Source organism: Bolinopsis microptera, chromosome 8 (assembly GCF_026151205.1).
Source record: "Bolinopsis microptera isolate Bmic1 chromosome 8, MBARI_Bmic_1.0, whole genome shotgun sequence".
Classification (NCBI taxonomy): Eukaryota; Metazoa; Ctenophora; class Tentaculata; order Lobata; family Bolinopsidae; genus Bolinopsis; species Bolinopsis microptera.
The window spans coordinates 4167725-4190299 of record NC_087079.1 but is presented as its reverse complement, the minus strand read 5'-3'; the positions used below and the strand labels follow the sequence as shown (position 1 = coordinate 4190299).

General features: G+C 38.9%; 2 protein-coding genes across 12 annotated transcripts in view; both read left to right on the top strand.

The window, feature by feature from the left end:
* The window catches only part of LOC134819271 (CCR4-NOT transcription complex subunit 4-like), a 38427-nt gene extending 17840 nt beyond the window's left edge, over positions 1–20587 (top strand). For 2 of the 11 annotated variants that reach the window (XM_063829106.1, XM_063829112.1), the window contains 17 exons: positions 10794–10840; positions 11133–11222; positions 12027–12087; positions 12214–12321; positions 13422–13480; positions 13727–13790; positions 13936–14039; positions 14479–14543; positions 14725–14874; positions 14990–15094; positions 17035–17106; positions 17252–17331; positions 17492–17594; positions 17738–18064; positions 19127–19186; positions 19771–19879; positions 20012–20587. In XM_063829106.1, coding sequence (XP_063685176.1) covers positions 10794–10840; positions 11133–11222; positions 12027–12087; positions 12214–12321; positions 13422–13480; positions 13727–13790; positions 13936–14039; positions 14479–14543; positions 14725–14874; positions 14990–15094; positions 17035–17106; positions 17252–17331; positions 17492–17594; positions 17738–18064; positions 19127–19186; positions 19771–19879; positions 20012–20015 — 1608 coding nt within the window. In that variant the 3' untranslated portion in view covers positions 20016–20587. Of the gene's footprint in view, positions 1–10793; positions 10841–11132; positions 11223–12026; positions 12088–12213; positions 12322–13421; positions 13481–13726; positions 13791–13935; positions 14040–14478; positions 14544–14724; positions 14875–14989; positions 15095–17034; positions 17107–17251; positions 17332–17485; positions 17595–17737; positions 18065–19126; positions 19197–19770; positions 19880–20011 lie in introns of all 11 variants that reach the window. The other 9 variants (XM_063829105.1, XM_063829111.1, XM_063829107.1 and 6 more) reach the window with 5 other exon arrangements.
* Positions 20588–22298: 1711 nt separating this feature from the next.
* Positions 22299–22575, top strand: part of LOC134819273 (protein O-glucosyltransferase 2-like) — a 79693-nt gene continuing 79416 nt past the window's right edge. The window contains exon 1 of the mRNA XM_063829117.1: positions 22299–22304. The gene's annotated coding sequence lies outside the window, so the exon portion shown is untranslated. The remainder of the gene's footprint in view (positions 22305–22575) is intronic.

Below are 22575 nucleotides of genomic sequence, written 5' to 3'. Positions count from 1 at the left end.
AGGAACCTTATCTTCTGAGGAACCTTATCTTCTGAGAGTGGCTACATTCCCTGCTCTCTATACTTATTCTTGTTCTCTCCTGCAGGCCGTTTTAAATTCTATGATTGTATTTTTAAATCTCTTTTTCTTGTTGTGTCGCCTATTCCCTGATATATCATATTTTAGCAACGATTCGCATTTTGCAATACTCTATTCTCTTTCCGTGACTAAATTCTAACAAATCAAAATATTCCTATTCGCCGAATTGCTACAATTAGACAAAATATTTCAATTCTGTTGAAAGAAATTTATCAATTTGGGGTTGTTGCGCAGTTGTGACGATTTGCCTCGGTCACATTAAAGTAAGAGCAAATGAGATAGCTTTTTTCTCCGCTGAGCACTTCGAAATTGCCGACGTTTCGCAACATACCTTCGTCAATTTCTAAATTTTCAGAATCTGAGAAAAATCAATTTTACGTCTTATTCTCACACCTCAATATAAAATATATATAAATTGTCAGGAATCTTCAAAATCTTCATTGCATTATGAACCGTTTTGCCACTCGCTCAGAAATAAAACCGAGAAGAACTATGAAATTTGAAATATGATCCTGCGCACGAATAATCCGCCCGATAGTTCAACCGATAAAATTTTCTTCTATATCTTGTTTCTGTTTCCCTTCAAAACTTCTCCTTCCTATATCGGAGTAGTAGGTGCGGTAATTACTGATCCTGGGACTAAATCAGAATGTTAGTGTATGGTGTAAAGAATTTGAGATATTTGTGTAATTTAATCTTCCATCCCCTACATTGTTGCATAGTGCAGCTATTCACTGCTCTCCCGGATATATGTGGCAGTGATTATGTTGCCCAACTATTTGCTTGTTATCAGATCTGATTAAAGTGCTTTATATCTTGTTTGTAGTTTATATGATTTGTCATTCTAACAAGACCGTGCTTTTATATAGTTGATGTATAACTTTTTCAATGTTTCCTCCCGCACTTCGATTACATCTGAATCTCGTTAGTCGATATCTATCATAACAATTAATTTTTGTTTTTGTTTGATATTTTTATCAATTTGAGCGGGATGTACATACTTTATTTCATTTCTTTTAACACACATTTTTCTGTACAACACTTTCATCTCATAGAAACACGCATAATATCGTACACCATCATGTCTCAACGCACGAGCGCACACAAAAGTTGTGTGTGATCCAACAACAACAGATCACTAATACTACCACAGCACTCACAGCACCATATAATATCCACAATTACAAGCCATTGTGTCCATGTTCAATACTCTGATCAGTATATGGGAGTAGTAATTGTGAGGGCGTAGTGAGGGCGTAGTCGGGCATTATATCTGTGTGTGTGCAATGTGCAGCTGCAGTGAGTTACACTGCACAGTGATCATTCATCATACGAGACAAGGTAGATATCATACCACTATATTGGTATTAATAATTATATCATCGTAATAATATTATCATTATCATTATTATTAATATCATCACCGCGGTTACCAGCCCATTGTTATTTGATATCCTTGGTGAACTATTGCCTTATCTGAACTTAGCTAACTTGATAAGAACACCTAGACTGTAATGATATAATGGTATAATATTGTTATAGCAATGTGAGCTTTATCTAAGGAATAAGCCTAACCTGTTTATTTAATAGCTCTTCTTTTATTTGCTCCAATTCTAAGAAAACAGTCTTGTGACGTTTCTTAACTTTCACACAAAATTACATAAGGATTGTTCCTTCTGCAATCATGTTAATGACGTTGGATAGAAGGCGGTATTTTTGACGATGGGAGACTTTCATAATTCCCGAATGCTCTCCAATATCCTTTCTAACTACTTCAATTTAATATGTACGTCTTCCTTACCCGTCTTCTCTAACAATGTACGAGTTCTCGCTTCCTCTATCAATATCTCAGTTGCGTTCTAAAACTGTTACTTACACTTTAACACTGCCTCCTAAAGCACTAATTTCAAACTGATGTGTCAAATTAGCATATAAACTGCACCCGGTCCAGTTCTTTGTGTTCCAATAACGTTACACAATGTGCACACTTAGTTACACTGTAACTGAAACCTCATCTCTCTCTCTCTCTCCCTCTCTCTGACATTCAGTACACTTATCCGATTTCTACCTTCCTTTTCTGGAACACTCCTGCCAAATACAGCAGAGACATGTTGACTGACCATGTGATCACCGTATATGGTCCCGTGGTGTTTCTTTGGACCACGTGACTTGTCTCACATTGGTTATTGTACAGGACACGTGACTTAGAATATGAAATCATCTGTTATCACTGTGTCAGTGTCACTCCATATCTTCCACAGCTGCTCACGTGCTTCCTCCGTCGCTGTCTGCGTATGGTTACCAAGTTACCAAGGCCAAGGTGGTTACCAAGTTACCAATTTGGTTACCAAGTTACCAATTTGGTTACCAAGTTGGTAACTAATGTTACCCCTTGCTGCTAATCTGCATAGTCACTCATAACTTAATATATGGAGAACGCGAACGGTCGACTGTCATCCCCCTGCAGGGGGATGACAGTCGACCGTTCGCGTTCTCCATATATTAAGTTATGAGTGGGCCCTGTTAGATCACAGATTTGCCAACTTCCCAAACACTGCGAGGAAAATGTTATCCCAACCCTGTCAGAAGTTATTACTGATCACTAGTTTCCATGACCACTTACTAGTAACCAGTGACTGGTCTGAGTGGTCACCATGTTACGAGTGACCATCAAGTTGTCATAACACTGACACGGTGATAGGAGGTGAGAGTTAACATTTTAACAGGTCCTTGTCCAGCTTCACTCCATTCAGTAACCCACTGGTTGACATGTAACAATGTTGCCCACAGTCGTCAGTTCACAATATCCTGAAAATTTGTGAGGATTCAAAAGGATCTCTATCTTTACCACTAGAGTAGAATTTACAATATCCCAAAAGTTGCGAGGCTTTGAAGATCCATCTGACCAACAGTTGTAGTGCTTCTGTGAAAGAAAGTCTAGTTTCACTGATTAAATGTTCTACTTATAGGAATATTCACTGATTAAATGTGCTGTGTTATAGGAATATTCACTGATTAAATGTGCTTTTATATGGTGAAACTGCAATTATTGTATATTAGGAGTAGAGCGGATGGTCGGACCCCTCAATATGTGATTAATATCTGTTTCAAGTCAGCGGGCAAATTACTTCTTTATCTTAATGTATGTGGTCCTAGTGCAAAGTGATATTTCTGAGCGATGTTAAAACTGTAGCATTTTCAAACGGAGGCCTCTGACCGTAGTTATTGTTACTTGAAGTCAAACTTTGTAACATTTTCCGGGAAGGTTTAGTTGCTAAACTTCCCGGGGACATAGGTCATAGAATGTAGACCTTCTCCAATACTCATAATATTAAGTTATGACATAAAATGAAGGGGGTTTATCCTGTTTTGAAGATATCTGATTCTCTAAAGTTAAAACTCAATATAACCAGTGAGATCACTGTTGAAGCCTAAAGTTAGAGTTCAATCTGACTCTAGTAATCCCCATTGTATAAGTACTTCCAGACTGTAAACAAGAGCTGTGAAAAACTAACGACCTCATGAGAATTATTAACAGTTGTTGACAGTAGTTTTAGCATTGATCAGTAGGAAACCCATGACTTGGTAAAGCTGAACTTAGTAAAGTAGGATTTAGTGAGCAGTGTTGCTGCGTAATTCTAACTCAAGGGAGTGTCACGTGACTGGTCCTAGTGACGTCACCCGAGACTATCCTCCCGGAGACCGTACAGTAAAGTTTTCCCTGTTTTGTAGTTAGTTTTTAAAAGGCCATCAAGTCGGTCTGCTGGCAACTGTGATAAACCTATGTACAGAGCATTTCAACAGTCTACCAAAATGACAGTAACATGACCAAATATAGCAATCACGTGGCTTAACCCCAGGCTTTAAGTCTCGTGTTGATAATCCCACTACTTGTTGAGGTAAAATGGTAGAATGAATGCAGAACTATTTCTTGTCACTTCAGTTTTACTTCACTGCACTGTGAGTGTATTTTATACGTTTATCAGTGTTATAACGTATTAAATGTGTTCCATTACACTTCATACTAACCTCATATAATCGGCCTATAAATAACCCCACGTGATATATGTACAGTGTACACAGGTACACACATGGAAATCAGACCACACAATACGTTTAATTAAACCACTATACCACACACACTCACTCACACTCACACTCAGTACACGCCTAATAATAATAACCAAACTATACATCACCTGTGTTTATATAATATATATATATATATATATATACATTATAATGTTTATATCACGGATAATATATTAAATTAAGCTGTACACACCTATATTAACCTGTAATGTAGACTTTATCAGATATCTGCAGCTGGTGGTTTAGTCTTATTATATAACCTCTCTTACACGTGTAAGTGTAGTGCTATTTACACGTGAAGTTTACTACCTTTGCTGCGTGTTTCATCTGTTCCATTATTGGGGGGGGGGGGGGGGTGTCACGTCCGTCTATGTCCGCTTGTCTCATAGAATCCAAAAAGGACAGGACATAGGCGGACATAGGCGGACATAGACGGACATAGGCGGACATAGGCGGACATTAATGGACACCTAAGTTGCTAAATAAAATGTTCAATTTTTCTGTTATAGGGGGATCATGTTTTTTGTCCGTTCGGTACCCTATATTTTCAAAACGGACAAAAAATAGAGCGGACAAAAACGGACAAAAATGGACAAAAACGGACAAAAATGGAAATAACATTTAGATGCTTCCTCCTCCTACTCTTCCTCCTCCTCCCCCTGGGTCTTCCTGATCTTCCTCAGTCCTCTTCCTCCTCCCCTTCTCAGTCCTCCTACTCCTCCTCCTTGTCCTCAGTCCTCCTCATCAGTCCTCAACAGTCCTCCTCCTCCCCAGTCCTCCTCCTCCTGAGTCCTCCTCCTGGGTCCTCCTCCTGGGTCCTCCTCCTCCTCTTCATCCTCCTCCTCTTCCTCCTCAGTCCTCAGTCCTCCTCAGTCCCCCTCCTCCTCCTCCTATTCAGTCCTCCTCCTCCTCCTCCTCCTCCTTCTCAGTCCTCCTCAGTCCTCCTCAGTCCTCCTCCTCCTCCTCCTCCTCCTCTTCCCTCTCAGTCATCCTCCTCAGCCATCCTCCTCAGTCCTCCTCAGTCCTCCTCAGTCCTCCTCCTCAGTCCTCCTCCTCCTGGGTCCTCCTCCTCCTCTTCATCCTCCTTCTCTTCCTCCTCGGTCCTCAGTCCTCCTCCTCCTGGGTCCTCCTCCTCATCCTTCTCATCAGTCCTCCTCCTCCCCAGTCCTCTCCCAGTCCCCCTCCTTCTCCTCCTCCTATTCAGTCCTCCTCCTCCTCAGTTCTCCTCAGTCCTCCTTCTCATTTCTCCTAAGTCCTTCTCCTGAGTCCTCCTCCTGAGTCCTCCTCCTGATCCTCCTCCTTCTGAGTCCTCCTCCTGAGACCTCCCCCTCCTCCCTCTCAGTCATCCTCCTCAGTCATCCTCCTCAGCCATCCTCCCCAGCCATCCTCCTCAGCCATCCTCCTCAGTACTCCTCAGTCCTCCTCCTTCTCAGTCATCGTCAGTCCTCCTCCTCAGTCCTCCTGGGTCCTCCTCCTCCTCCTGGGGCCTTTTCCTGGGTCCTCCTCCTGGGTCCTCCTCCTGGGTCCTCCTCCTCCTGGGTCCTCCTCCTCCTGGGTCTTCCTTCTCCTCCTCAGTCCTTCTCCTCCTCCTCCTCCTCAGTCCTCTTCCTCCTCTTCCTCCTCCTCCTCCCTCTCAGTCATCCTCCTCAGCCATCCTCCTCAGTCCTCCTCCTTCTCAGTCCTCCTCAGTCCTCCTCTTGAGTCCTCCTCCTCCTCAGTCATCCTTCTCAGTTCTCCTCCTCCTCCTAGGTCCTCCTTCTGGGTCCTCCTCCTCCTCCTCCTCCTGGGTCTTCCTGATCCTTCTCCTCCCTCTCAGTCATCCTCCTCAGTCATCCTCCTCAGTCATCCTCCTCAGCCATCCTCCATAGCCATCCTTCTCAGCCATCCTCCTCAGTACTCTTCAGTACTCTTCAGTACTCTTCAGTCCTCAAAATGTTTGTCCGCTAATGTCCACCAATGTCCGCTAATGTCCACTAATGTCCATCTAAGTCCGCCAATGTCCGTCCGGGTCCGCCAATGTCCGTCTGAGTCCGCCAATGTCCGTCCGAGTCCGCCAATGTCCGTCCGAGTCCGCCAATGTCCGTCCGAGTCCGCCAATGTCCGTCCGAGTCCGCCAATGTCCGTCCGTGTCCGCCAATGTCCCAAAAAACACGTCCGTTGTCTCATAGAATCCAAAAAGGACAGGACATAGGCGGACATAGACGGACATGACACCCCCCCCCCCCCCCCCCCCCCCCATTATTATATACCAAATATTTAGCATTATTGAAAATCACGTTTTAGTCCTGCTTGGTCAGTCAATATATTCTTAAACCACTCCTAAATAACTTTTAAATCTACACCTGTTCCTCATGAAATGTCTGATTAAGACTGGGTTTATTGCCGCAGTTGTTCAATTTGCGTGCTGTATAGTGTGTAGTGTACATATTATATAAAACATCTTAATAAGGGTTGAACTCTTGGTTTTCGTTTGTTTAATTGTATTCCATAATTTGATCAGTTCTTTACCCTCTCTTTTTTCATCGCTGTTATGTATCGAAATCAATAAATATCGCTTTTCTGTTTGAATAATAATTGTGAGCTCACATATTTAACAACATATATTATTATAAAATATCTGTTTGATGGCTGTCAGGAGAGCGTTTTAAAATAGAAAATGTCACCGGGGTTATCATAAAAATGTCATCACTAATTACAAACTTAGTTTCATTGCGTCTTAATATTACACACACCTGCCCTGCACACAATCTGCTCATTCTACATGAATTATTGTACATATATCTTGGTAGTTTGCCAGTCAGGTGGCCCCACCAACGTGTCACGTGGTTACCATATTTGGTCATGTGACGTCACGTTGTATCCTTATACGGTCATGTGACTGTGAGATCACGTGGTTTGGAGAGATGTGTAACGTGATAAAATGCTCCTGTTATGATATAAAACAGTGCAAGATTTGCTTGCCAATTTAGTTATCGTGTGTGAGCTTACAGAGTCATGTAATGATCTAGAAGAAATATTTTTAAATTAGTACAGTAGTGGTAAGAACAAGACTAGAAGGACTAGTCTTGTAGTACTAGTCTAGTAGTACTAGTCTAGTCTAGAGAACAAGACTTGAACAACTAGTCTTGTTCTCGTAAGATGAGGTCGTGAAATGTGAAACTGAAGTTGAATTATATTTAAGTTGAGAATGTGCTGTAATACTAATGTGCGAGATTTATCTAGGGTTTGAACTGAGCGATAAAAGAATAAGCTTAAGAAAGTTAAGATCGCCTGTAAAAATTTTCTTGTGCAATAATTGTAACATTATGTGCCCTTCAGACAGGTTATTTCTGGAAAACGGAAACAGAAAATCAGCAAATCTTATTATTTCGTGTTTTTATATTTCATAGCTCACCATTCAAACTACCTGGGCCGAAATATAAAATTTTTATTAGTTTTTTATAACTTTTTATTTCGATGTCCTTGTCAACACTGTACCACATTGTAAAAACCTGTTGAAATTTCAAACCATAACCCGAAGTTACTGGTTGCCGGGTTACTGGTTGCCAGGCGGTGGTGGAAACACACCTTTATCCACCTCATATTCTAAAAACGTGCAACCACAACCTATACTAGAAAAAGTAAGGTCACATCTGTTCCATATACCACTAACCACTCTTTAATATTCAAACAAGGTTGTATGTAAGACTTGTAAGTGTAACATGATTGGATTGGTCGGTTTATACATTCCCCGCGGCCGCATACCGTGAATACCTTAATGAAGGAGGAATAAACATACCCCGGTCTCCATATCCTAGCTCTCAATTAATACACAAGCTTGGTATAAGATTATATTATGTACCTGCATTTTAATTAATACAATTATTAAACCAGTGCACGTGTCACGGGGATCTGGCCAGTGGTTTGGTGAGTGTATTGCACGTGCACCTGCGCGCACAGCACGTGCTGTTGTGCGGGCAATAAGAGAGATTTCCAGCACCACGTGACTAATCAAAATAATGTAACGTGACAAAGTAACGCTTATACACCACTAATACGGAGGCTATGAGAGTGTGAGTGTGTGCGGCTTGCTTTGCTCCTAGGTTACCATGTTGAGTGTGGTCTCATTTGTCACATGGTATAACGATCAAGTCACGTGGTTTATACCCAGCATACCCTCTTTGTGAATTAAACATACATCGTCCCTTCGTACATTATTTACTACCTTCTTGTCTAGTTGGCTTCTTGTTGCATCGTCAGCAGAGATCCACCTGTCCCGGGCTCTCCCTCGAAGTCTACACCCGCACCCACGACTGGTTCCGGTCCCATGCTAAAATATTTACCACATTTTGTGTTGCATAAATTCCTTTGCCTTCGGTCGAACTTTGGTACCATTATGACATATTTCTACTTCTAGACTTTTGTTAAAATCTAGAGGTTTACATATTCAACTTACTTAACATATTATTCAGAATTGAGTTTCTTTAGTTAATCAAACTAACTTAGCACAGGCATTTCAACACATTTCACAATTTATTGCTATATGTGAGCTGTAAAGGTTATCTTATTATATCTCTTATACAGTTTAAATACTAACTACTAAGTACTGGTGCCCCGCCTCCATTCTAGTTATAATAAGCAAGTGCACCAACTCTTGCAGCAAACCTTTTAAAATTTAATTATATTTATTGGGCAGCATGGTCAACCGTTTCCATATTAAGTCCGATGTCAGTTATAAGAACTTTTGATATGTTGTAGAATGCAGAGCTCGGTTTAAATTCTCAATCGTTTTTGTCCTCACCGGAAAAAAGTTCCGATCTGGAGATATCGCGAGTTAAATTTTTAAATTTATTATCTGTAATTATTTATTGTAAATGAAAACTTCAACCGATGGATGTCCAATTTTTCCATGAAAAATTTTAATTTTAGAAACGGTTATTATATGCGAGGTTAACTGATTAAATTATTGTTAGCCTCAATTTTACGAAAAATTAGGCGCGACTAGGGGTGGTACCGGTGGTGTGCGGGCATCAGGTAGTACGTGGTCTGTCCACTGACAAAACTTGAATCCCGAATTTTATTGCTTTTCTGAGTCTCCGTTTTTATCATTTTCCTTTCTCTCCTGCCCTTGCTATGGTTACTTTCCTTAACTTATATTTTTATTTATAACTTTTATTAATTTATATTTTCGCCTCTTCTGTCCAGAAATTCATTATGCTCGCTTCCCTGTCAGTCGTGGCTCCACCCTGCAGGCTTCAAGCCAATCTCTTTAGCTCCAGCAGCCCTAACAATGAACAAGTGAACGGTTCTCGCCATCACCGCCTAATAGGCAGCGGGAATCAGGCTAAATAGTTGGTATTTTAATGGGTACCGTTTAAAATAGTGCCCAGTTTCTTGTCGAAGAGAGCGGGTGTGTTTAGTGCCTTTTCAGTATAATGGTGGGTAAGCTATCATTCATATGTCACTTACACAGCAAATCGGGGTGACGGAGTTTTAGTGTTAAGAAACATCTCTCACTATCTCCTTCATTTAATGACAAGATTGCATTTTATATTCAAGGGAATAAAAGAACAAATCGGACACTTTAATATTTTACTTTGAGGTCTACATAAAATAAACCGTCGTAAAAATGCAGTTTCCAACTTTACTCACACAGAATGTACAGTACACGTCATTACAGGTATAATAATCCTCCCTTAAAGTAGATATTATACAACCAACTGATATAATCACGTGATTAACAACCGATTACGTGATTAGGAGACATTATGATATAACCTGTACTTTTAATTAGTTCCGTTACGTATACTACAAATGATGAGTATGTACCCAACCCCTGGCCCTTGATAACTGGGGTCGTCCTCTAATCTCACTAATTACATTATCATATATTGCACAGTAAACCCGACCTATAGCTAATAGCTATGTAATACAAGATAGGCTGATTTAATTGAACTCATTATTGAATAATCATGTAATAATGTTGATAAGCTAATTTGGTTTATAATAGTATAAATTTATTAGCTGGGTATACACTATACGTGTGTACAAAGTTAAAAGAGAAATCAGTGAATTATGCTTTTTGCTGGAGAATGTCAGGGGACTTTGTTTTATGAAGCTAAGGGCTTTTTCATCATCGTTGCTAGAGCTAATGTTAACTAACCAACCTCTAATCGTAGTATATATAAGAAAGCAATAATTCATAAAGATAAATATTATTGATATCCACGATAATGTGTTGGGAAATTATGTTGCTCGTATTGGGATTATTTAATGTGGTTTGGAAATGTTAGCTGATGATTTTATTATTTGTAACGTACTTGCTATCCTCTCCTCTCCGTTCCTATTTCTTCTCTCTCTCTCTCTCTCTCTCTCTCTTGGCCACTAATCAGCTCCGAAAACAATTTACCAAATTTCATCTCGTAATGAGTGCAATTTCAGTGCTGTGACCCGCATTCTCCAAATTGTACTCACATGACGGGGCAATCTAAATTCTGAATGGTTAATTTGAGTCACGTGGTTGCATACTTGCTTCCTATTCGCTGTTACAGCATCACACGTGACTTCCTAATATGGTATTGTCTGGCACGTGGCATGTCACGTGATTGTGTTCTGCTCATACTAATTGCTATTCTCTCTGCTAGGAGTACAAGGAAGACCCTGTTAATTTTAAACCGCTGACATGCGAAGAGTGAGTACTGTTCGTTCGTCTGTTTGTCCGTATGTTTCTGTTGTGTGATTGTTTTGACGTTTTATTATCAGCACGCATATTATGAAGTATTGTTATTAAATAAAATTGCGTAATATTACACAATTTTATGAACTTAGTTAAATTTTGTTTTTGTTAATCATCTAAATTATCCCTTAATGTTTCGTACCATGCTTTAAAGAGTTAAATATAACAATCCATTTTCGTTAATTTTATCAGAAAAGTTTTATTATATAATCAAAGTGTTGAAAGAACTAGCATTTCGAATCTTCAGTATCGTGAGAATTAAAAATGAAAAGAAACAGCGGTCATTGGAAAAGAAACAGAAAATGGCAGAGAGCAGAAAGCATCTATCAGATATCAGGTTTGTCGGGCGCGCGGCTCTTTATCTTTTCAATTTTATACCTATTCACGCACTTTTGAGAGTTACATTTACATTTGCTAATTAATCATAAATTAAATTGCTATCTTAACGGCGAACTACATTGTGGTATAATGTTACTCTGCGTGTTTTGGTTAGACACCAAGATATGTTGCATCACGTTAAATATTTAGCATACCATAATCAAGTAAGTTACACCCTACATACACAATGGCATTGTTATTACGTTATTAGTCCCTTAGTTTCTTATTGAATGTGGCGAGCATTATGACGTCACAAGTGTTGCTCAGACCCCACTCATCCTTTATACTACATTCTCCACATATCTTGATCCTGCACACTATAAACCTCCACAATACAGAACGATACTACAAACCTGCATAATATTCCTGAATATTCCACATTTTTACATATAATTATGTGAAGATAGAACTGCACAGTCTCTTCATTCAGTCAGCGTCCTTTTTAAAAAGTCACTTTACGCCAGTGTTTTTCACGTATGATCTCCCCGGATCAGCTCGAGTTACTAATTTACTCCGCAAATAATGGCGTTATCTGGCCACCTTATTAAAACAGTTGATTGTTCTGGTCTATTTGGCCAGATCAGATGTTATATTCCATCTGTTCTGTTACATTTCATAACTTAAATATAGAATGTGATGAAAGTCATGGGATTGAAGTGTAAAATTGTAGCGCGCACGTAAATTGTAACGTATTCATGAAGGAAAATATGTTATTACTCAAATGAAGTTAACTATAAACTAATTAACTTAATTAATATTTCAGAGTGTTGCAGCGTAACCTGGTGTTTGTCACTGGAATTCCTCCTAAGTTAGCGGACGTAGAGGTAAGATACTCTTACATTCCGATAATACTTTATACTTTTAATCAGTTGATTTTGACTCACTTTAAAAAGAAGCAAGCATGATCAACTATATTATATTTTATACCCATTAATCATGAATGTCTTCAGATTTTAAAAAAGCCGGAGTATTTTGGGCGGTACGGTAAAATACACAAGTGTGTATTAAATCAACAGGGACCAGTCGCCACCGCCTACGCAACATACGTCCGCGATGAGGTACGACACTTTCACTTTAAGGATATTGTCCAAATCGTCTAAATTCTTCTAAGTCATATGCCACCACTGTTTTATAATTGCAGTGGATTGTTTGTCCATCAATTACCACCCAAGATATTCCTCACGAGAGCAGTCTAGCTCAATTTTATAAATATTATAGATTTTAACTCTTTAAGCAAGTCTAGTCCTTCATTTAAGGTCGAGAGAATCTTCCGAAAAAGTAGATTTTTATGATAAAATCAGTTTTCACATGTTAAGGATAGGTTGGGAAAGAATTAAGTCAATGACTTTTTATCTATGTATTGAACTGTGCAATGTTGTTGTGGGTATGTAAATGACTACAATAGCTGAGTGTTATTTACATTATTGTCTTTGTAAACAATCCTTGTTATTAAGAAATTGTTACATTACACTGATTCTCACTTACTTTCAACCCATCACAGAGACAGCATCTAGAACAACTATGTCTTTTCTTTTGATAAGATGTAAATAATCTGCCTATTTAATCGTGAGGATCACAACACGAATATTTAATTGTTACTGTATTTTTTTTCAGTACTATAGATTAAGTGTACCAGTCAACAATGCATTGTTAATCATACTCTCCTTTGTCCCCTTTACCTTACTTGCGCCGCTTGGCAAATTGTCAAGATTTATTTCATTTAAATAATAAATATAGCATAATATAACAATAGCCAGTTTTGCCACTATCTCACAAGTCACAAGACTGCTGGCTCACACAGTGTACAAGTAGTGGATGAAATCATCTGTAGAATGCATTCAGTTATTATCTTGATAGTGACATTGTTCCTCTATACGAATAATGATAATACGCGTTATGTCAACATAATTATTGTTATAACTTTTTTAATGTGTGTTACTGAAGTTTAGTGTGTGTCCATTAAAGGGGGGCGGGGGGGTCACCCTGATTTTTAATGTTATAGTCTGGTTTTAATTAAAGGATGATCAAGGTAAAAGATATTTAATTTTGATCTAGAAAAACTGGATTGTCATAAAAGATGTGTATATCAGATCATGTTTTCTAAACTGCGATACTACATCATCCTGAGAAACTGTAATATTAATATGATCAATTGCAGGACGCATTCAAAGCAGTGTTGGGTATTAACGGGACGTATCTTCAGAACAACATTTTAAGGTAAAAACTCTTTAAAACTATATCTACTCTTAACCATTAATTAATGTTTTCATTGTTACTTCCAGTTTCATAGTAATGTTGAGAACTCATCCAGCTTGCGAGCAAGCTGCCTTAAAACTACAGTGGCGCAAAACGTCTCTACTCATACGCGTAGCTGCACGTGTATATAAGTAGATTGGTTATCGCCACGGCAGCGGCGCGCAGGCTGAGTTCTAGGAAGCATTTGACTATGTGTTAACTTTACAGAGCCTCTCTGGGTACGACAAAATACTGTAGTTACTTCCTCCGACATCTCCCTTGTCCAAAACAGGTATAGTTACCATAGCAACACGTTACCATAGTAAACCAAAATGTGCATTTTATCAAAGTTTATTTCTTTATTTTGATACTTTTGTTCTAAGATAACATTTTTTCTCAGATTGCAATTGGGATATTAAAATTATCACTTTTACCAGGATTGTATGTATCTACACGGATTAGGAGACAGTTCAGCTAGTTTCACTAAAGCAGATATGCAAGCCGGCAAACACCAGCAGTACGAGAATATTATCTTCAGAGAGTAAGTTAACTTAACATAACTGCTTACAGAAATTTTGTTGATTGCATTAATAAAGTTTTAAATAAGTTTGCCGATTGTAACACAATTTTGGATTAAGTCATCGTATTATATCATCTAACATTAACCTGGAAAATTGAAAGAAATTCCATTTTGGAAAAAAGTAAATCCATCAACGTGAACCATCGTCCGATTTTTGTTCTGACTGAAGCGGAAATGACACCTACATAGCAATACAGTTTACACGTAACATGCCTTGATCTCGTAACCTGATAAGATATAACATCATGGGACTGTAGACATTTATCAGTGTAACGAGATTCCCTTGGCCCACTCCCAAACAGCATAATGTCATTATGCGGTGTGGGATCTGTGTTCATCTCCCTCCTAGCACATTCCACCAATATACGCGGGATTTTACTCTTACCCCCAAACATTTCAGGTATTTCAGTAAAAAGGCTGAGACCATGAAACAGAATATGTCAAGACAGAAAATAACTGCTAAAGGTTTGAAATTTGACGGGTTAAAATGCTCGATTTGCTTAACGTTTCATTACGAACAGTAGTTTTATCAGCGCAGAGTTAACCCTGTTCCCACTTGGTCGTAAAATCCACTACTCGTAATGAGTTGTAGATAATTTATGACTGATTTGTAATAATTATCTCATTTAATAATCTAATCACCTAGACGACTTAACGTGTGGAACTGCAGCTACGCGCGACGCGTGGTGCGCTCAACCCGCCGAGCTACTGGACAACCGTAATATCAGGTCCATGAGCGAGAGTGAACACAGTTTCTACAACAAGACGTCCATATCCGACCCAGACCTTAGTTCAGGTATTTGAAAAATATGTGGTAGTAAATCTTGACTTACACCGACAGTTCAGTGTAAATTAATTAGCGTCATATTAATTACCATGTTGTATTGATAGTCATGAACTCATTTTTGCAGGAAGTCGAGAATCGGGTTCTTTAGAACCGCCGAATACAGCAGACTGGAATGAAATTAATAGTCAACGACGAAATTCTCTGTCTTCTCCGTCAGAGGACGAATTAGGTGACTAGAAATTTCTCACGGAATATTGCAATATTTGCCATAATGAAAGTGAAACTCTGCGCGCGGCGCGGAGGTCTACTAGAATACTAAGTGTGAGCATTACAATTTTCTGTCACTTTGTAAGTAAAGTCAGTTGTTCAAAGCATTTAGTGTGTTTAGGCGCGCCGCGCGCGCATTAGATTCTTGGACTCTTCTGAATCAAGCAGATTATTTCTGCAGTTCTCAATTTAATAGTCGGATCCCAACCATTCTAACAGGCCGTCTCGTTAACTTTTCGTGTTAAAAGCGATTTCTCGACGGTTATCATTTCTCTAGATGATGCTTAAAACATTTTGACATTTTGACGATCTCATTTTTCAAATAAATGCAATACGGGTGTTTTCGGCCGCACCCTTTTTCAGGGTTTCGCGGTCACTCGAATTTTTGTATTTCGGCCCAGAAACGTCGTAGAGACTATTCCCATACACCAAAATGTGCCTAATAGCCATATTTATATACAACTTATGAAGCAAAATATACCCTAAAAGGCTTATTTTCGGAAATGTGGCTGAAAAACGGATTTTTGCCGAGCGAACAATGACAATATTCACAAATGGGCTATTGGACTGTCAACTAGAAAGGTCCTAAAGACTCATGAGCAACATAACATTTGTCACAAGATGTAAGATGACTCGCTTTGTGTCCAGAAACACCTAAAAAAATCGGAGAATGATCTACTTTATTGGGCATCTCTCTTATTGGGCCTGGCCAGCATATTTTTGTCCTACGAAAGGGCAATTTTTCAAAATTACGGTTTCTTTATTAGTAAAGGTCAAAGGGTCAGCTGCTAACAGCAAATTGTTCGCAATTGCCGACTCATGCACAACATATACTCAGAAACGCTTAGTTTAGGAGTGATTAGTAAATAAGTTTAACTACTGCATGATTTGTGAAAACTCCAACAATTTTTCATTGGCACGAATTTAGCCAAAATGTAATGACCAAAATTCAACTTTTAATTTATTCATTCCATGAAACTATGACATGTACTAAGAATACCAGACCTTAAATAATTCGGCACTGGATCCGGGCCAGATTGTTGCTTGACCACTGACCAGTACTCCACTTTATAATTATAATTGTCTTCGCTGCCTCGACCAATATTGGTCTGTAATCCCTGGATTGAGATCTGTTGGCCGCAGTTTAATTTAGCTCATTTACCATAATAGTAATACTGCAAAAAGAATATGGGGTCATTCTGAAGTGGGAACCAAACCACTGCGGTATTATAGGAAATTAGCTAAATTTAACTGCGGCCAACTTTTTTTGACATTTGAGATCTGTTGGCCGCAGTTTAATTTAGCTCATTTACCATAATAGTAATACCGCAAAAAGAATATGGGGTTATTCTGAAGTGGGAACCAAACCACTGCGGTATTATAAGAAATTAGCTAAATTTAACTGCGGCCAACACATCTCAATCCAGGGATTACAGACCAATATTGGTCGAGGCAGCGAAGTCAATTATAATTATAAAGTGGGGTACTGGTCAGTGGTCAAGCAACAATCTGGCCCGGATCCAGTGCCGAATTTTTTCCGAAAATAAGTATTTTAAGGTATACATTGCTTCATAAGTTGTACATAAATATGGCTATTGGGCACATTTTGGTGTATGGGAATAGTCTCTATACGATGTTTCTGGGCTGAAATACAAAAGTGACCTCGAAACCCTGAAAAAGGGTGCAGCCGAAAACACCCGTATTGCATTTAGTACAAAAATGCAATAGAGTCAAAATGTTTTAAGCATCATCTAGAGAGGTGATAACCGTCGAGAAATCGCTTTTAACACATAAAGCTAACGAGTTTCCCTTTCGTCTCGGACTATAATTATTGATATGCTGCAGCTATCGTATCACTAAAAATGGATTCTCCGAGAGACGTTAACTCGCTATCTCTCTCAGATTTCGACCCCTGGGAAATCAGTAAAGATGGCCTTGAAGAGCTAATCCAGAATCAAAGTCAGGCCGGCTCAGGTGAGACTCGAAATTCTCTCGACTTATAAATGATAAATAATAAACTTATAAAAATAACCACTAAAAATTCAAGTTTACACTCTGCTGTTCTTAACCCTGAAACCTATAGTTACATTTCACCGTTAATATAATGTAAATATTTCAGAATCTCCTACAACGTCCTCAGTCCCTCAGCTACCCACAACTACCACACAGCCTAGCTTCAATATGACATCACATTTTCAGGTCGGTTTTCTTGTTCAGCTGTTGAAATTCTTCGTTTTATAGTTTTTAATTTAATTTTGGTCTTTGGAGACAACCAATAAAACTTTTAAGTCATGTTAGGAACGGTATGTTAAATTACCGATTGTATTGATTTAACTAAATCTTAATGTTTCAGGTTCAGAATAATTTTATAAATCACATTCAACCAAAACCAGAGCCGTTTTCCTTCCAGTCATTTCAACAAAATCAGCCCTCTCAGCCATTCGCCCCATTTAGCCTATCAGGTAAGCATTACACTTATCATTCCCCTCAATGTTATTACTTGGAGGAGTAAAATATCTGATGATCGAATAGTATAGTGTTAGCTTCAAATTCATGAATCTGTCGGTTTTAAAGAAGGTCTAACTAACTTATTATTATTTTCCAGGATTACAACAGCCCCACCACAACCCAAACTCAGTGGATCGTCTGTTTGGGGGGATCCCATCCCACATGGGTCCCTTGCCCCAGTTCAACCAGAAGAAATCCTTCTCCGTATCAGATGGATTCTACAACGGGTACGACGGGGCACCCCCCACCGTGCCTCACTTCAGCGACATCAGACTCCACGACCCCAGCATAGTGTCCACCTCACCGCAGGATCTGAGGAGAGTTAACAGCTCTCCCGCCGCCCCCCAGCAGAACGCACTTGACATGAGCTCCCTGCAACAAGGCCTGCAGGAACTATTCCCACACGCTAATATCAGCTTCTCTGGTTAGTCTCTTTCGGCTGTTGTAACCTTAGTGTTGTTATTGTAGTTGTAGGAATTGAGTTTGCAGTGTTATCTTTATTTGATGAGTATTGACTAGAGGAACAGAATGACATGAAATGAAAGAATTCATTAAATTGTTGCTTTCTTGAATATTCGTGTGTGTTTGACATGTGTGCATTGTGAATAACTTGCTGTTTTGCAATGATGAACTCATCTACTATACTGTTTTCTCAAATTCTAAGTTTTTAAGAGACCTGAAATAACAACCTAGAATAAGCAAATAACGACCCCTTAATTAAGCAAATAACGATTCCTTAATTAAGCCCCTTAATTAAGCAAATAAGGACCCCTTAATTAAGCAAATAACGACCCCTTAATTAAGCAAATAACGACCCCTTAATTAAGCAAATAACGACCCCTTAATTAAGCAAATAAGGACCCCTTAATTAAGCAAAATAACGACCCCTTAATAAGCAAATAAGGACCCCTTAATTAAGCAAATAACGACCCCTTAATTAAACAAATAACGTAACGACCCCTTAATTAAGCAAATAACGACCCCTTAATTAAGCAAATAACGACCCCTTAATTAAGCAAATAAGGACCCCTTAATTAAGCAAATAACGACCCCTTAATTAAGCAAATAAGGACCCCTTAATTAAGCAAATAACGACCCCTTAATTAAACAAATAACGACCCCTTAATTAAGCAAATAACGATCCCTTAATTAAGCAAATAACGACCCCTTAATTAAGCAAATAACGACCCCTTAATTAAGCAAATAACGACCCCTTAATTAAGCAAATAACGACCCCTTAATTAAGCAAATAACGACCCCTTAATTAAGCAAATAACGGCTCCTTAATTAAGCAAATAACGACCCTTAATTAAGCAAATAACGACCCCTTAATTAAGCAAATAAGGACCCCTTAATTAAGCAAATAAGGACCCCTTAATTAAGCAAATAACGACCCCTCAATTAAGCAAATAACGACCCCTCAATTAAGCAAATAACGACCCCTCAATTAAGCAAATAACGACCCCTAACGCCTATGTGTGTTTAGATCCAAACCCGTTTGGGAGTGAGGGACTGTACGGTGCGGGGAGAGCTGCTAACGACATGTGTAAGAGAATGTGTGTGTGTTTGTGTGTGCGTGTGTTTGTGTGTTCGTGCACACTCCTTCCTTGGTCCTCCCCCAGCCTTCGTTTTGTTTACAAGCGGATGTAGGGGTCTATCAATGGTTGATTTTGTGATGTGTGCTGACGGTTTTGAGCTACGCATGTTATATCTTATCTATTTATTGTAGGCTATATTGTACCTTTAAACAAAGCATAGTGAGGGGTAGTGTCAACCCGGATATTACAATACAGCCGCTCATTCCTTAAGAAGAATTGATAAAAACCATCTAATCGTCTATTGATAGTTGAACTAACACATTGAACTACCCACCTCTTTTCTTATTGCTCAATTTACTAAGGCACAGAGCACTGCAACAGAGACATGTAATAAACCTGGCTGACCTATCCTCACCTCTGATCAAAAGTCGAGTGATAGTCTGAAATGAATTGCGAAATTATATTGTGAACTGCTTTAACTATCCAGATTTTAGGTCAACTACTTTATGAACTTATGACTACCATTTTTCTTGATTTTTGATTGCCTAATTCTTGATTATTTAATTCAAATTTTTGATAAATCCTATGTCAGGTCAGCGAGTGCGTCAGGCGCCCCCTGGATTTCAGAATGTAACACCCAACCATACAAATTTGCTTCTCTGCCAACAGCTACAGAATGAACATAAAGTCATTAAGATTCAGTGAGTATTTAAATTTCGTTCATTTTCAGATGTTTTGATTGAGCTTTTATCCTATTCATTCTCCATTCCACGCCGGAGTTCCAGACTTTCGTTTACCACTTTGAAGTTTTATTAACATTCTCTCTATTTCAGATAAGAAGACACGTTAATAGATTTAAAAAGACTGAAAGAATTGCTAGGAGTTTGTTTTTGTAAAAACCGCTTTTGCTCTTAATTTGCTTGCCAGCTCTCTCTGTTCCTCTGCTTGAGCTAGAATTGTAGAGAAGTGGGAATTGATTAAAAAATTTGATTTGCCCCCTAATTTTAGAGCCAATATGTGTTAATGGTTTATGGGACCTGTGAGATGCGTGCTTTTCCAGGCTGCACGTGCTGTCGCGCGGTTTCATGCCGCGTAAAGCACGTTCAGATCTCCATGGCTAACACGCTTCTCCCGACCTGTAGCATGGAATTGTTGATTGTGGTGTTATATTTTGATTCTATGTAAAATCTTCGCGAAATTTCGAGGTATTTTTCTTTTTCGGAGCTAAACTCGAATGGAGTAAAGCGTATCATGGGCTTACCTGAATCAGAATGTCCCGCGATATCACACGTGATCGTCGCGTGACATTCAGATTCCGTCCCATTTTTCCTCATCCTGCATGGTATTGTACAGTTGTTTTGAAAATTTGAACACACTTATTCTTAGATCTCACACGTATAGTATGAAAGTGTTTACTTTGTTCATGAGAATCTGCGCCCAGGAATATAATTACTACTACATACTAACTACATAATTACATAATTAATTACATGATCTCAAAAACCATTTGAAAACTTTTTTGTCTCATCCCTTCCTACCCGGGTTATGGATAGCTTCGGAGTTAGGATTAGGATTTATGTAAAACCGTTTTGTTTGGCTACAAAACCATAAAAACTGAAGTCACGTGATATAATTTTGGGCGAGCGAATTAGAAAGAGCCCTTCCTATCTCATATCTTCTCCGAAAATCTGTGAAAATACTCAATATCAAATGTCGCCATTAGGTAGCATGAAGACAAGATGCTCTTCTACAAAATCACTGCCTAATATAACGTTTGATACATGTTTCGGCGCGCGAAAAGTGGCATGCAACGTATGTCAATATAACGTACACTTAACTAAAGTTTATGTATATTCGATATTTGATACCGATTCGTGTATCAAAATTATCATCATAACGGGTCGTTCGCATATTATTACGTAATCAGTTGGGGATGGGGGGTTTCAATAAAATGATTACGCTAGTGTAAACTTTGTGTAAAACTGATTACGGAGAGAGGAGGTGGGTTCAAAAGTCAAAATTGTCCAAATAAAAAATGGATTACGTATCCAGTATCATGTGAACGACCCCATGCATATAAATTTAATATTTATACCTTGCGCACGACATAGTATATGTGACATGAGGCCAGAACTAGCTCTAACCGCGGCTTGATTAGATTTCGACCGTTCTATGTACATGCTTATACGTTTCTGTTTTATGAGTAAGCTGTGGGATCGTGAACAGTGAAAGTAAGCTAGTATACGGATACCATGAATTACCAATGTATTTTTTACGCTGATACCTATTACATATATAATTGATAATAATAGAATATGACGAATTATGAGCAAATAACCATTTTTGTTATACGCGCGCACGTGACAGGCTTGTAAAACGATATTTAAGCTGTTTCATTTTAGCATTTTTGTTTGATTAAATCAAACAAAAATCCGATGGGATTCACTCACTTAACCAACTGTCATACGTTGTATGACCCGCCTGTATCGTCAAACGACCGTGGGGGTCACAACATGATACAATACTTTTGTAGGTTTATAACCAGGACGCGCGACGTGTTGGACTCGTCGATAATAATATATGAAAGAAATATTAACGAGTATCACCCGTTAAGAGGACTTCGACGCGCCGCGCAAAATAGCATTCTTGCACTTCGCATCATCGATTTTGAAGGTTTACAACCTACCAGGCACCAGGACGCGCGCCGAGTTGAACAGATATTTTACGAGTATCACCCGTTAACATCGTCGCTTGTTGCTTCGCGTCGCAGAGCAACGATCTCGATGGGTTGACATGACAGTTGACACCGTCAATCAAGTGTTATATTATAATATATGTTAAATCGTTTAAAATATTTCCCAACGGCCGGAGTTCTAGTTATTTTTTAAATTTTGATTTTTGATCAGATCTTAAAGTTGATTCAAGATGTCGATTCTTTGCAGCTCGGTAAGGCACAATAGTGCATTTTGCCGATCTACCGAAGGGATAAATTAATTGATGAAGAATTATTTGATGCGCGGCGCGACCCAGTAGTTAAGTGCATTGCGCTACAAATCTTAAAGCTTCTAGACTTAAATTAAAACGTTAAACTTTAAATAAATTACGTTGCGGCAAAAATAATTTGCAGTATTTGGCAATTGCACCGGCATAAATAATTTGTTGGTCAATCAGAAAGCTGGAAATTGGAATGTGGTCGTATTAGTTATGTATCACGTCGTGACCCCTACACCCTACGGTTGTTTCATTAGGTGGGTTTTTTAAATCGTCCTGACGGTACAGGGGAGCCGCGCACTCGTGCGCGGCGGGTCATACAACGTAAAATGACAAGGTCGTACGCAAGGAAAAAGGCCGAGGCGTGCGCCTGAAACAGCTGTAAAAACGTGCGCGGAGATAATAT